The 14,169-nt window shown below is 36.8% G+C and overlaps 1 protein-coding gene across 4 annotated transcripts; it reads right to left on the bottom strand.

Annotated features, from left to right (window-relative positions):
* Positions 1–584: 584 nt before the first annotated feature.
* Positions 585–11,903, bottom strand: LOC135648342 (isoamylase SU1, chloroplastic-like). Of its 4 annotated transcripts, none has more exons than XM_065165958.1 (18): positions 11,384–11,902; positions 10,561–10,743; positions 10,300–10,392; positions 8,005–8,157; positions 6,750–6,841; positions 6,063–6,204; positions 5,880–5,987; positions 5,646–5,731; positions 4,765–4,836; positions 4,566–4,692; positions 4,223–4,309; positions 3,215–3,307; positions 2,323–2,481; positions 1,919–2,002; positions 1,373–1,453; positions 1,201–1,283; positions 984–1,101; positions 585–887 (listed from the first exon to the last, which is right to left on the bottom strand). In XM_065165958.1, exons 1-18 carry the CDS (start codon positions 11,750–11,752, stop codon positions 630–632), a joined length of 2,388 nt encoding a protein of 795 aa, XP_065022030.1. In that variant the 5' UTR covers positions 11,753–11,902; the 3' UTR covers positions 585–629. The 4 variants fall into 4 exon arrangements, with proteins under 4 accessions (XP_065022030.1, XP_065022033.1, XP_065022031.1 ...); XM_065165961.1 differs by having other exon boundaries at positions 10,561–10,738; positions 11,384–11,525; XM_065165960.1 differs by having other exon boundaries at positions 738–892; positions 11,384–11,903.
* Positions 11,904–14,169: the final 2,266 nt, after the last annotated feature.

Here is a 14,169-nt window from a genome sequence, read left to right as displayed (position 1 = left end):
ATTAGATCACCTGAAAATATTTTATCTGGAGAATTGTTTTATGATCGAGTTTTATCACATCATTATCGAGAGACATGCTTGATTGTGATTGTCAAATGTAAACTTATTATTTTATGCCAAAAGTCTATGACTTAACGCTACGATGGGTTACAAGAATTCATTATAATTCTTAATAACTATTATTTAATAACTAATTAAAACTTTAATCACATTAACATTCCTTAAAAAATCATTATAATTACAAAAAATTATTAACAACATTTTTTATAAAAAATAATCTTTTCGACACAAGTTAGCTAATGCTAACTACATTTAGTCACAATTTTTCTTTCTGATCTATAATGACATTCCAATAACTGAATCATTCTATACATAATTTAAATGATTGATGGTTGAAGTCCCATTGCCAGCATAACCACTTTATATGAAGCTTCGAGAGGATGTTCTCTTTTTGGCTCTTTTAGCAGTAGGAAAGAATGGGATACTGCAGCCCTCTTCTCCAAGTTTAGTTGGATGTATTGGTCATTACCGCTGCTGAGATGAGCGACTAAACATCATTTCCTTCAATAATCACAATAATAATATAATAAAACTAGTAATTGTAACTTTGAACTGCCATAATGAAATGTTCAAGCATCGGGTTGGAGTATTAATATAACAGAGGAGTAGCTAAGCATGGGGTACAGGTTGGCGTCCAGGAAATGGGAGTACAGTTTGACGGCCGTGGCTCTGTCCGGGACATCATCGGAGAGGAAGTCATAGGGCACAGGCTTACTCGTGTCCACCAGCGGCTCCCATCGATAGCCCAAGCGTTCTGGTAGTGTGACTGTCACTGGCAGATGGCTTGTGTTGAAGGCCACATAGATCTCTCCCTTCAATGAATCACTCTGCTCTTTCGTCAAGCAACAGCAAAAAATGTCAGTTTTCGGAGTCATCACAGGTTAGTTGGTTCTTGGAAAAGTGTACAGGATTGAATTATATACCATGGTAAATGCGACAAATCTGCTGGTTTCGGACCAGTCGGGAGTCTTGGGCTGGTGGCCGTGCCATTGGAGTCGCTCCGCTGTTGGGAATTCATCCAGGCCAAGGGATTCACATTCGCTGCAATTTGTGGTTCAACAAAACACATGTTTAATGGCCCATGTTGGATGGATGCTTTCGTCAAGAGTTGGAGAAGGGTTGTCAGGATGGTGCACTCACTAGCGGAACTTGGTCATGAGTCGACAGAAACGGTAGAAATCAGATGAGGATTCCTCCTTCCTATCCCAACGGAAATAGTTGAACTGTGGCACATGAAGTTCATGCATCAAACTGATAACAGATGTGAAGATTAACAACAACAAAGTGCAAGAGAATGACGATAGATGCTCACGTAATTATCATGGCAGTATGTGTTGTTGTTTCCTCCTTTTGTATGGCCATATTCATCGCCCATGTAAATCATTGGCACTCCCTGCAGCAATAAAAAGATTTCGAACGTAAGTAGGGTAGCATTGGTAAAACAGTTGTTGGATGCTTGAACTTGTGACGTACACTAAAGTAACCAGGATTGTTGAGATGGATGGATGAATAATTTGATAGCAGATGAATAAACCTGAGATGTTAAGTGTGTGGGAGACGAAAAGCTACAAAACTACTGAATTCAACTGCAGACCAAATATCTGCAGGTGGATAGCATTTGATCACTAAATCCCGTTCCACTATCTTGACATTTTATATATTTTTTATCCACCTAAAAAAATATATGCATGTAATTAAATCAATAACAAATTCCTAGATCTACGGCTTTCAGAGAGACAGTTCTTGTGCTCAACAAAGCAAGAATAAGTTCAATAATCGATGCCTTTTAACACTACAGATGGTAACTTCATATCTCGAGAAATCCAATAGTATCTAAACTATTAAGACTAATACTTACTTGGGAAACCATGAGGCAAAGGAAAAAATTCCGTATTTGTCTTTTTCTTAATCTTCTTACGGTTATGCTTGCAAACTCCCCCTCCTGCAGAGTGGAAAATTAATATTCTGGAAAGTAATATGTGGTAGACCATAGAGGTAGGGCAGCAAGTAAGTATATACAATATTATACTCTCAATCTTCATTAATTAAATTGGAAATACTGTAAACTTTTCTCCTAATTCACTTGAAATCTAATGTGCAGAACTTTCACTCCTCATATCAAAAGGGAGTAGCAGTCATATGTAAGACGCAAATGAAAACAAAAAAAGGAATTCAACTATCAAAAGATCCAGCAATACAGGAAAATGAAATTTGCTGGAATGATACAAAGGATACTGAATTAAAATGCTCATATAAATTTACCTCTCCACAGTTCCAGCTAAGATTATGATTCTCCCCATCTCTGTTATCTTCACCATTTGACAAGTTGGACTTGTTATTGTATGTCACCAGATCAGCTAAAGTAAATCCATCATGTGCACAGATGAAGTTGATGCTATGCCGCGGTTTTCTTCCTCCATCCTGATCCAGAATATCAGTGAGCAATACGAGTCAAATTAGAAAAACTACTTGTGACTGGACACTATGAAAAACACAGAATCCAATGATCATATAGAAATAAATTTCCTGAAGGACGTAAATATAATTCTGCAGACTAGAGAACCATGGTAATAGATACCTTCTATAGACCACAAAATGGAATGTTCTTAACAAATAAGGTGTATAATGAGTGACTTAGTTGAAACTTAAATAACTTCAGCATCTTACCAAAATTGGATGGGATCAGTGGCAGGAAGTTTACTTAATTGTATCCTATACTTGCCTGGAATCATCTACAGATTATTTTGACCCGCTTTCTGAATTCTTGAATTAGCATTCTTACTGTGCATATATTGGTAATTCTTTTCTGGCTTGAAAATTAATGTGTACATAAATCACGGTTTTGACAAAATGTAGTACATGCTAGTTATCGGACTAAGCCAGGAAATACAGAAGGTCAAAGAATAAGAATCCTAGAGTAAGAAATTTAACAAACAAATTTAATTCACATTCGCTGCAATTTAACTAACAAAATGTAATACATGCTACTTAAGGAGCTTGATGAAAGTTGCAATAGTTCATGAATTTACTGAAATAATGTTCTGTAGCTTCCAGGTTAGTTTATCTTCCCTTTGTGTTTTCTACAAATTAAATTAGAAAAAAGGTTGATAAGTCAGAGAAGGAAAGGTTATGCATGTAAAAGTCATACAATTACCTGGTATAGATTTGGGCTACCACAAAGACACTGCGCAAAAGCTCCAGCAAATCCATCGGTACCCTTGATGAATTGCCTCACTATGTCACGATACTGAGAAATTGCATCAGAAGTAGATGTTAGCACTAATGCAAACCAGTTACAACAAACAAGGGTTACTGTAAGGCCATAGCAATTAAGTGTGCCTAGGAATGCATCTCATATGTGCCAACTCTTTTGCAGTATCTCTAACTTTCTGACAGACACCGGTTGATATTGGAGAGACAATAGCCGGGTAATAGCCCTGCGAGTCAAGTTTTACCATGTTGATGTTCAGCATGCCTGTGAGGCCAAATATATTCAAATAAAATGTCCTTTAGTGTTTGCTATCTTCTAGTTTCAGTGTAACTTGCTTATTGTTGAGAAGAAGTCAACATTGGCTCCAGCCTTTGTTTTGGGAAAAATCAATCCTAAACCATTCTCAAGCATCTATATCTCTTAATATTCTTGAAATATAATGACTGCATGCTAACGAGAGGGTCTAATGGACATGCACTCTGAAGCAAATTCTAATACCTATGTAACTATTTGTGGCCTTGTATAAGCTAATAAAGAAACTTATAAGGGTATTATGCCTTTTCTTCCTATTTGAAGAGAAGAACATAACTATTTAACTCAAAAGAATGATTAATGTTTGAATGATATGTTTGCTTTCAGGTAGGTTAAGCATTTTTAAATAGATTGCAGTGGAATTAAGTTCCACTTATCATTATACCAATATTTCTCAGTCTTAAGGTTACAGAGTACTCCATTGGAACTTTGTTCAAAATGAAGACTAGTTTTTCTTTCTTCTTGTTCTGTCAAAGTAGTTACTCTGGAACTTAGCTTTCTGTCATGGTATAAAATATCTTAGTATAGACAAGACCATTGTTCCCAAATGCGCTATTTGGTAATGTAAAAATCTTCACACCTTCAGAAGCTCTTGATGAAACATTGAACTATAGAAAAGAAGATAAAGTTCCAACAAACCTGTCCATTCCACTCAGACCAAATACCCGAGTGTGGAAAGCTACCAACTTGGTAAAGGCCTCCAGCATCCCATGCTTCAGCAATCAACTATTTGACAAAATTTTGAAATAAATTTGAATAGCCTCAAAAGACGGGAAATAAAGTGGCTTAATTGAATGTAAATGATCATCAATCTAATAAGATAAAGTGCACGATCAATAATAAAATTACTCTGGAATGTGATAGAGAGAAAAGGTCATTGTGACCATCACAAACAAGTTAGTAGATCTAGGTTTAGCATGTATGCTTAGTGCCCATAAAAAACAAACAAATACTATTATTAAGTAACCAATCAGCCAATTACCTTGACTTTGCAAAGAATTGGATCATTGCTGATCATTTCAATAAGTGGAGGACCACCAACAGGAGTTCCAGTTGTCACCATATCACCTTCTATGGGATTTCCATATACATTCACAGGATCCCATAGGCTTCATGAAACAATTTGAAACATGAGATGCTATGTAAAACAGGATAGAGTTAAGCAGTGCAAAGAGGTCAACCTGCAACTCCTGGTCATAATAGATGCAAGATCAAAGCGAAATCCATCAACATGCATTTCTGTAACCCAATATCTACAACAGAAAGATAATCAATATCAAGGTGCAGTGACAGGTGGAATAAAAGAATGATAAATATTTTTAATCCTGTTAGAGATGGTAAAAAAAGAAAGGACTTCTACTCCCTAATCTATGTTCTCTGATTTTATCAGATGTATCTACAAACTAAATTATCCACAGGAACAGCATTCCAGAAATTGCATTTCAGAAAGTTGTAATTTTTAATAGGTAAGATTCTAATGAAAATCCATTCTCATGTCTGCAACTTCAACTTTTGGTTCACCTACAAAATTTGCAGAATTATGAGGACTTACTATCATGAAAGTTTTCTAGTGATCACAACCTCTATAATTTCTAAATGGTCTTTATATGTAATATGCTGAACATCAAAGGGGTTATATTGTTAATAATATACTGAAATTATCTCCTTAAAAGGAAAAACAATACATCAACTATGCACAGGAAAATGTAAGCAAACGGATTACATAGCAAAAGAGAATAACAGTTAGTAAGACCTCCTCAAAGGAGAATTTAACAATGTGAAACAGTGGAGAACAAGGAATGATAAGAAGCTAGAAGATCAAAGAGTAGATGAAGAGGAAAATTTCAGGGACTTATATAATGGGTCATTAATGGAATTGAGCCAATTGACATCAACTAGAGCAAGCAGATTTTAGGAGAATGCAATAAAAATACATAAGCAACTGATACACTATATCAGAAATTTCATAACTTTAAGAATCATTCATCCTGTCCAATTGTGTATTACAGATAAGCACATAATTAAGTTGCAAAGTTTGAAAAGGATAAACCTGTCTGTCTACCTTAAACAGTCAACTATAAATTGACGAACCACCGGATGATTACAGTTGAAGGTGTTGCCACAACCTGAATAGTTGTAAAACTCACCCTGTCAAAAAATAAGGCATCTAAGTAGTGAAAATCTGGTTGATCTTTAATCAGCACAAATGTTAATTCTTCTAGAGAATTTTTCTCATATTTCTGTTTCACAGAGTTCTGGTAAGAAGGAAATAAATAATGTCATTGTGGAAGCAAACCTTTGGTGCAAGCATATAATATGTGCTGTTATCAATGCCCCTAAATGAAATCATAGGACCATTCTCATTCCCTTCAGCTGTATGATTGAAAACAACGTCCAAAAGTACCTGAAGCAAATTGTATCAGAAAAATGTTGGATGCTATACAATACTAAGTAATATGTGTGTCAACGTGCTGATTACTTCAATTCCTCGCTTATGAGCTTCTCTAATGAGAGTCTTAAATTCATTTATTGCATCACGGCCACAGTTAGCCAAACCAGCTGATGAATATCTTATCATGGGTGAAAAGTAGTTGACAGTAGAGTAACCCCAGAAGTTCAGCCTGAGATAATAAATAAACATTTTCAAACAATGAGAATTCCCAAGATCTACATGGGAAATATAGCATTGAAGAAAAACATTTAAGTTATTTAGACAAATAACTTGAAGAAAAACTGGCAAACATGAAATCTTAAAATGCAAAGTTTCACCCACTTGAAAAAGCTCTAACAATGAGACTCTTTGGACGACGATACCAGATTAGGAATGTTTAATTTAAATGATCAAACAAATTAATCAAGGAGCTGCAAATTGAGAATTACCAAATGGAAGGTTAAAGAAAACACATTTACAAGGCCAGTTTTTATTTTGAATGTATCAAGTGTTACTCAAGCTCAGTATAAGAATTCTTAGTCATGGCCCTACTGAAGAAGACAATTTTTATCGAGAAAGTAGGATAATATATGCAAAGGCACTAATCCACTTTTTTCTGCATGCAGATAAAATATATTCTCCAAGGTGGATGCATTTAAGAGCACATCTAATTGTACCACACTGTTTGCTTAAATAATAAATTATTTATAACTTACGGCAGTCAAGCTTACATACTTATTCTCGCCAAGAACAGAATTGTAGCTGAAGTACTCCAGCTCGTTGAACTCATGACATGGCATTAACTCTATACAGTTGATTCCCAATTCCTGTAGAGTTTTCAACGATCAGCCAAAGTTCAGCAACTAGTTGTAAGATATAATCTGTATGATAATGTACTTCAAACAATATGATGAAGTGGTCAACACTCAACAGTGTCGGTTTCGGCATCAATCCTGTAAACCATATAATGATACACAGCCTACTTTTCATATTTTAAGAAAATCCTTCAAATAAACACTCTTTTTTGGCAAATACACACGTGTTGTGCATTGTAGATGGAGATATTTTTGCAGGTTTTAATTTATACTCCATTTTAAATAGTAGGGAAACCACTAATTTCCTACAATTGTCATGCTTAAATATAAAATTCAGAAGCTTAAAGACACCAAAAAGTTTACCCCCCAGATGTGTAGAACTTACATAAGTACTGGTTCCATCAGTTAATAATTACTGTTAATGAAGGCAAATATGGTACAAAATTACCACTGAAAATTTAGTGTATCCATGAATGTTTATAACATTTCTTAGTGTATAACATCCATTTCTAAGTGTATCCAACTTTGTCCTCTTTCATAGAAATGCAGGAATGTCACGATGTTTTTCTCACATATTAATGCTGACTGCTGAATCCACTATACTGTTTAAAATAGGAGGGATTTATTTAGTAGTTATACCCTGGAAGTGGGAGAAAAGAAATGCTAAGATTATAATACTGAAAATAGAAGCTCAAGGACCAACATGATGAGCTTGGGAAAAAAAAAAGATAAACAAGATAAGATAAAAGTGATGTATGCTATTATTCTCATTTAATCCAAGATTTTCAAGAAAAATCTATCACATGCTTTCCTAATGTAGAATACTTTCAGTCTGTTTAAGTTCTTCAGTTTCTTGTTTTAATAATTTGACCCAATTCTGTTGCTAAGCATTTAAGCCTCACCATGTTCTACTATGAAAAATCTTATATGGCATAACATGTCAATTAGGTTGTCTAAATCAACACCTGCCAAGTTATGATCATCTCTGAAACTTCAAGGTATAAAATTGATAAAAACTTATGTGTATTATTAGAACTAGTTTATATGTATGTATCCATTTGCATATTAAATTAATGACAAAAAAGTAACACTCATAATATGTGACACAAGAACAACAAAGGCATAGACCAGCTTTACATAAATATATAAACCTAAACATTAACCATAATATATACCTTCAAATGGTCCAATTTTTTTATTGCGCTAATATAGGTTCCAGGTGAATCGGTCTCACTAGAGTCATGCTTTGTAAAGCCGCGCACATGCATCTCATAAATTATAAGGTCCTTTTGAAGGTACTGCAGAGGTAAATCTCCCTCCCAATCGAACTGAAAATAGAAAAGACAGATTTAGCAGACAAAGGTCAAAACTAAGAAAATAAAAGAATTCTTTTTATCAACTTAGATGCATAATGTAATAGACCAAAGCACATTAACATTAAGAATATTCATGAAAATGTAAGCTCGAGAAATAAAACATATTCAGAAAATTGAAATAATGGAAATTTAAATCTCAATCATATGGTTTTACCTGTCTGATAAAGAATATTAGACAACTATGCCCAGTCTGATCTGAAATTCAGCTTACCAGTACCAGTCACCTAATCTGATCCAAAACCAAGCTTACCGTCCGATAAGCCTACTGGTGTTCAACTATATTGGATGGTGAGCGTGAGCCTACCGCTTGGCGCTCGCTACCTGTTCCCAACCTTTCTTTTTTCCATTTCTTTTTCTTCTTCCATAGCTCTACTTCTTCTCCTCCATGTCATTTTGCTGCTTCTTCCCTGCTGCTGTCATTGTTACACCTCTTTGCATATCCACATTGTGCCACCTCACCTCCTCCTCCCCATTCTCTCACTCTTTTTCACTCTCTTTGTCAGTATATCTGGCACTGATCAGCACCAACCTGCATCAATACTCGATACGTTGTACAATCCTGATACCACACTGTTGCAGCCATCGACTGGTATTGGAATCAGTTAATCCATTATGGAAGTCATGGACCTAATTTCAATTTAAAGAAAAAATATAAATACAGGTAGATTATATAGGTTAGCATTGTAGCTTTTGAGTATCATAACCATATTATGTTGGTTAGTCGTTAGCTCACATTGCTCTTGCTAGTTTAGAACGTGTTATTTTCTGGACACTTGTTCATGTCCTGGCTACTCACCTAAGCGTAATAGCTTGGCCCAAAAATAAACAAGCTTGGACAAGAAAAAACCTAGATAGGACCAAGCTTGAGCAAGAGTAACAAGGCCTGGCCAAAATTTTGGCCAAGCATAGACTGGCACCTTTATAACCTAGGCCAGCCCAGATGCCATATATTGCATATGCTAAATATATGTATATATACAAGTAGATCAACTTCATAAAGCAAGCAAACATTAGAAAGAAAGTTGGTAGAAGGTTTATCTGATTGGTAAGCCAAGTCTAAATCCCACTTTTACATAACAATTTTTTAAAAATATTTCTAGCTACATTGCTTTTGGGGGTCAAGTGGGAGAGCTGGCAGTCTTGGGTTTTTAGTTCCAGACAAGTCTTACACCCATGAAAATATGGAATATATATCAAACTAAGATTTTTTTGGAACTGTACTAGAATAAAGAAACATATATAAACATAAAGAATAAATCTTTAACAGAGTCAGCTGACAATCAAGACTAAAACATAAAGCACCTGAATAGGATTCAAACAATTGACCAGACATGGACATGGAATGGCTAAAGCTGCTACTGCTTGTGACTAATGAGATACAGACAAGTCTCTGATCAGTTGCATTCTAACAACGTCCAGGCTGATTCATACAGCTGGTCATGTGCCTTCTTCAATATCTTCTGGCTGACCAATAAGTTACAAAGAGTCCACCACATCTGGACAGGGAATGGCTCAATCTTCTTCGGCTTATGCCTAATTCATTACATAAAATTCCTTGATCAGCAATATTATTAAGATATCCAGGCTGATTCAGAGATGAGCATATGACTTTTTGAAGTCCACTTGACCCATTAAGTTACTATGTTAGACATCATCCAATACACCAATCAGCCTTATAGTTCTCGTTGTGAAGAAAGTTGTTGGTCATGTGCCAGTCTTATCATACAGGCATGTTCTTTATAGTGAAAAAATAAAAAACAGCACTATACTTAATAATTACAGAAATTTATGCAGAAAAGCCCTAGCTTATAAAGACTAACTAAAACGGCAACAACGATATTACGTAAGAGATATCCTTTAAGCAAATACAAAAGTTCCTTCTGTTTTGAAATCAGTAACGCAAGGACGAGCTATTTATCTTCCAAAGTAAGCTGATGTCCATGAATTTATCATGTTTAAGTTATTGGAATTCAGATGATAAAGAAGCAGCGATAGACAAGAATCAAGCGCTGTAAAAGTAAAAAAAAGGATGGAAGGTACAGAAACTTCTTTAATAAATTATATGTTGTATATTTTATATATATGCATACATACTTCCTCATTAGAAACTGGTATCATGCCTGCCATCTGGGGCCAACATTCACCTCCAGGTCCTAGGACACCATATTCTCCTCTGCTTATTACTGCCTAAAAAAAAAAAGGAATCAACAATGAGACACCTTTTGACAATTATTGAGACGAGCAGAACATCAAAAAGCATAATATAGGAATTTTTTTCAAGGGAATTTTTTTCTCTAAAAGCATAATATAGGAATGAAACAGAGTGCGTAGCTAGTTATTACAAACAAAACAAACCTTAGCATATGGATCCAACAAGATTCGGGAATAATCAAAGTAGTGTCCTTCCTGAGGAGAAAGCTTCCCATCAAACTTGTACCCATACACCATATCATCAAGTTCCCCTTGAAGAAAAACATGCCAAACATTCCCAGTCCTGTTGATCAAAGGATCAAGGACAACCTCCTCTGTCACTCTGTTCTGCAAAGAAAGAGGGGAGAAAGTCATATCATATAAAGCAAAAATTCACAATAATTCTAAAAAAGAAATAAAACAATCATCACATTCTTTCTAATGTATATGTCTAACCAAATAAAACAAATAAAAAAGAATATATATCCATCTTCTTTCTTAAGCTACTAAATGTTGGTTTGTAGATGATAGAAAATGCGACTCATGTTATAAATTAGGATGGTCCAGGAAGAAGGTAGAGATATTGAAAAGTTAGAATTTTTCCTTTAAATGGAAAATCTCTGAATGGTGCATCAACCTAAATTGAAACTGCAGATACCATTTCACCTGCTTATTTACATAATTGACCAATTTAGTTAGCAACAATGTAGCTGAAAACTATCTATATTACCACGAATGCTACACCATCAATGATACTCGAGTCACTCTCCCCTATGGATGAAAAAATTATAAACAATTTAAGCTGAGAATGCTGCTGTCTAAATTACCTTCATTTGGACGAAAAAAGAACCCAAAAGCAGTGGACCAAATAATTAGAAAGAAATAAAATGAAAATGAAAACTTTTGGATCAATATGTACGCATAACCAGTAAGTCAATTCAACCTCTGCAAGGAACAAGCCCCATCAATGTAAAGCAGAAGAGCTTACAGCTGTCAGATCAGAGAGCGTGAAAAGGCACAGCGCCGCGGCCGTGGCGCCGCTGGAGTAAATTGCGAAATTGACACCGCCATCGCAAGCCGTGGCACCAAGTGGCGCGGGGCTCCCGGCGAGCACTTGGAATGGAGCAAGGCCCGGCCTCTCGATGACCACGGTCTCCACCTCGTCACCCCCACGAGCACTCGCATTGCTGACCAAAGACTCCACCCTTCTTGAACCCCCAGAAGCCCTCAAGGTGACCGAATTGCCGACGAGGTCACCCCCTCCTCTCGCATACCTACGGAGATTCCCGCATTTCACCGGAAAGAGACCGCAATTGGACGCGAAACTGAACCTTGAAGTGGTCCTGGACATGTCCATCCGCCCTAGCAGCGAAGGAATCGACGTGCGCAGAGATTCGACGGAGAGGAGGCAATGGGGTAGGAATCGAGGCCGAGAGGACGCGCTTAGGTTTCGGCTATCAGGGATTCCGCGAGCGGAGTGCGGTGAGTATATTATGCAGTCGGTTTCACGGGGGCACAGTTGGGTATTTACAGGGAAATTGTTGGCCGGCAGCGCATTTCACGTGGCCGTTGCGGACCGAAGACGGTGCTTTCCGCTTTATCGCCACGAGCTCGGATCACCTGAAAAAGCGCGCTCACAGTTCAGGATTTGTATTCCCCCACGCTTGGGCCCATCGGTTTCGAGGGCTCACCAAGCGAGTTGGGCTTCCGGGGAAAGTCGTGTTTCCTGAATGTTATCGTACAGGTAATCTACACGGCGTCTGTTCTGCGCCCCACCCGTCTCGGCGTTTTTCGCTTGTAGGCCGGAACGGAAGCAGCGTGCGCAACGTGACGCCTCATGCAATCAGAACCGTTCACGGTGTGGGCCCATCTTATCGATCGACCCAGATATGGCCCACCCATGCCCACTTTTGGAAGTCCCTATTAAATTGTAATCATTTGTTTAAGTTTCGAAAACTAAAAGACTAGTAGTATATGTTGAAGTTACAAAAAAGTTACTCATATATATATTTGTTTATATAGTCAATTAGATCTTCCTATCTTATATGTTTGTGGTTAAGTTGCACACTCGAGTCTTTTCTATCTTTTTGAGGCACAATGAATGATTCACCATTCTAAAAACAAGATTATAGGAACTTGCATCTCTCTCCTTCTTTCAAGTTGGATTGGACAACAAGGACAGTGACAACAAATGCTACTGTACTCTATTCCCAAAACTATTGTTCAGTCCAGAGAGCAGGTCTGCTGTCTTCAATATTTTTCGTTATCCATGTAAAGTGTCCTGAGAATCTCAAGGCATTGGCAGCTTTTTCACTGTTGTTACTGAGGAAGCTGAATAAACACACAGGTCAGAGGGAGAGAAAGAAGGAAGAAACACAACATTATTCACAGCTCAGTGAGGGTGGAGATGTGTGCTCAAGTTGCAACCAGTCTCAATGCACATTGGTGTTTGTGCTGAACATGGAGGAGGAGCAGGGCTCAGCTTTTCTGGTAAACATCCATTTGAATTCTGCATCTGTTTTCCTTGTTTTGCTGAAAGGGTAAAGGAAAGGGGAAGAAGAAGACCTCCACCAATTTCTTCATCTTCAAAAGCTTTGTGGAGCCACAAAGGATGACAGAACCTTTTTTTTTTTCCCACTGCAATCCCAAGTTCAGATTCTGTTGAGGATAATGATCTTATCCCATGAAGATCATTCCAAATAATTCAAGTCTCCTTTCACTTTACCAAGAAAAATGAAAGAAAGGTATGTGTGGACTAAGCTATCCATCATCTTTATATTTAAAATAAATGTCATACAAAATATTTAGGTGCATGGAGTAACCCTTTTAAAAAATTATGGGTTATGAGTTTGTAGGATAATTAATATAAGAGATCTATATTTCATTCATCAAAAGATGTGATATCACCCTTATACTTTTCATGAGAATTCAATCCATGTAAGTTATATATCATATGTGTGTCCTATGTATATATTTGTATATGTGTTTATCTAAAAAATTCTAAATTTAGGTACATTAATCATACTTTGCATTGGTGTGCACTGAGTTTTTTTTTTTTAGAATAAAAAAAATTGCATATGATATGATCAAAACAAGTGGAAAGTAGGGAAGACAACCAATCAAATGACTACATCCTTTTGGAATTATCACTGATGACAAACATCTGAAAAGCTATCTATCAACAAACACCAAACATTCATTGAGAATTAATATTTACTTTTGAGACAAGCATGAGTACTATATGCAAAATTCAAAAATGGCTTTATGTACAATATATTTATATATTATGGTAGAATGCAGAGAGCCATCACCACGGTGAGCTGGAAAAGATGCATCACTCTCAAGAAGATGCTGATACCTGTAGTGATTGGTGCCCATCACAACCTTCCCCTTGTGGGCGCAGACGAGGTGGGGCAAGCCTCCACCATGTTCGTGTTCATTTGCCATCATCGATCTTCCCTACAACTGTAGCAAGCTCGGCATAGTCAATCAAGCAAAGAGCAAGCAACAAGCAACATCACCAACGAAGTTGACGAGGAATGCTGCAACTCATAAAAGTCATGGCTGAGGTCTTCAGATATCACATCATTGCTGAAAACAAGGAACCATGTTCACACATTAATGCTTGCTTGGTCTGATCACGGCGGTCCGATGGACGAAGACATCGTGCTGCATCACAAGAGAACGCAAGCAAAGACAACTTAATATGGATGGATGAATGGATGCCTTATCTTCATCACTTTGATCATCTTGAATATGAGTGATGTGATCAAA

This window comes from Musa acuminata, chromosome BXJ3-9 (genome assembly GCF_036884655.1).
Source record: "Musa acuminata AAA Group cultivar baxijiao chromosome BXJ3-9, Cavendish_Baxijiao_AAA, whole genome shotgun sequence".
NCBI lineage: Eukaryota > Viridiplantae > Streptophyta > Magnoliopsida > Zingiberales > Musaceae > Musa > Musa acuminata.
The sequence above is the reverse complement of the archived record's forward strand: the minus strand, read 5'-3'. Positions and strand labels throughout refer to the sequence as shown.

Coding starts and splice junctions, on each gene's coding strand:
- LOC135648342 (XM_065165958.1), bottom strand. CDS start 11,752: ATGGACATGTCCAGGACCACTTCAAGGTTCAGTTTCGCGTCCAATTGC. Junction 4,837..5,645: donor TTTATAGTTGACTGTTTAAG/GTAGACAGACAG, acceptor TTTCTGTTGTAG/ATATTGGGTTACAGAAATGC. Junction 1,102..1,200: donor CTCATGACCAAGTTCCGCTA/GTGAGTGCACCA, acceptor CACAAATTGCAG/CGAATGTGAATCCCTTGGCC.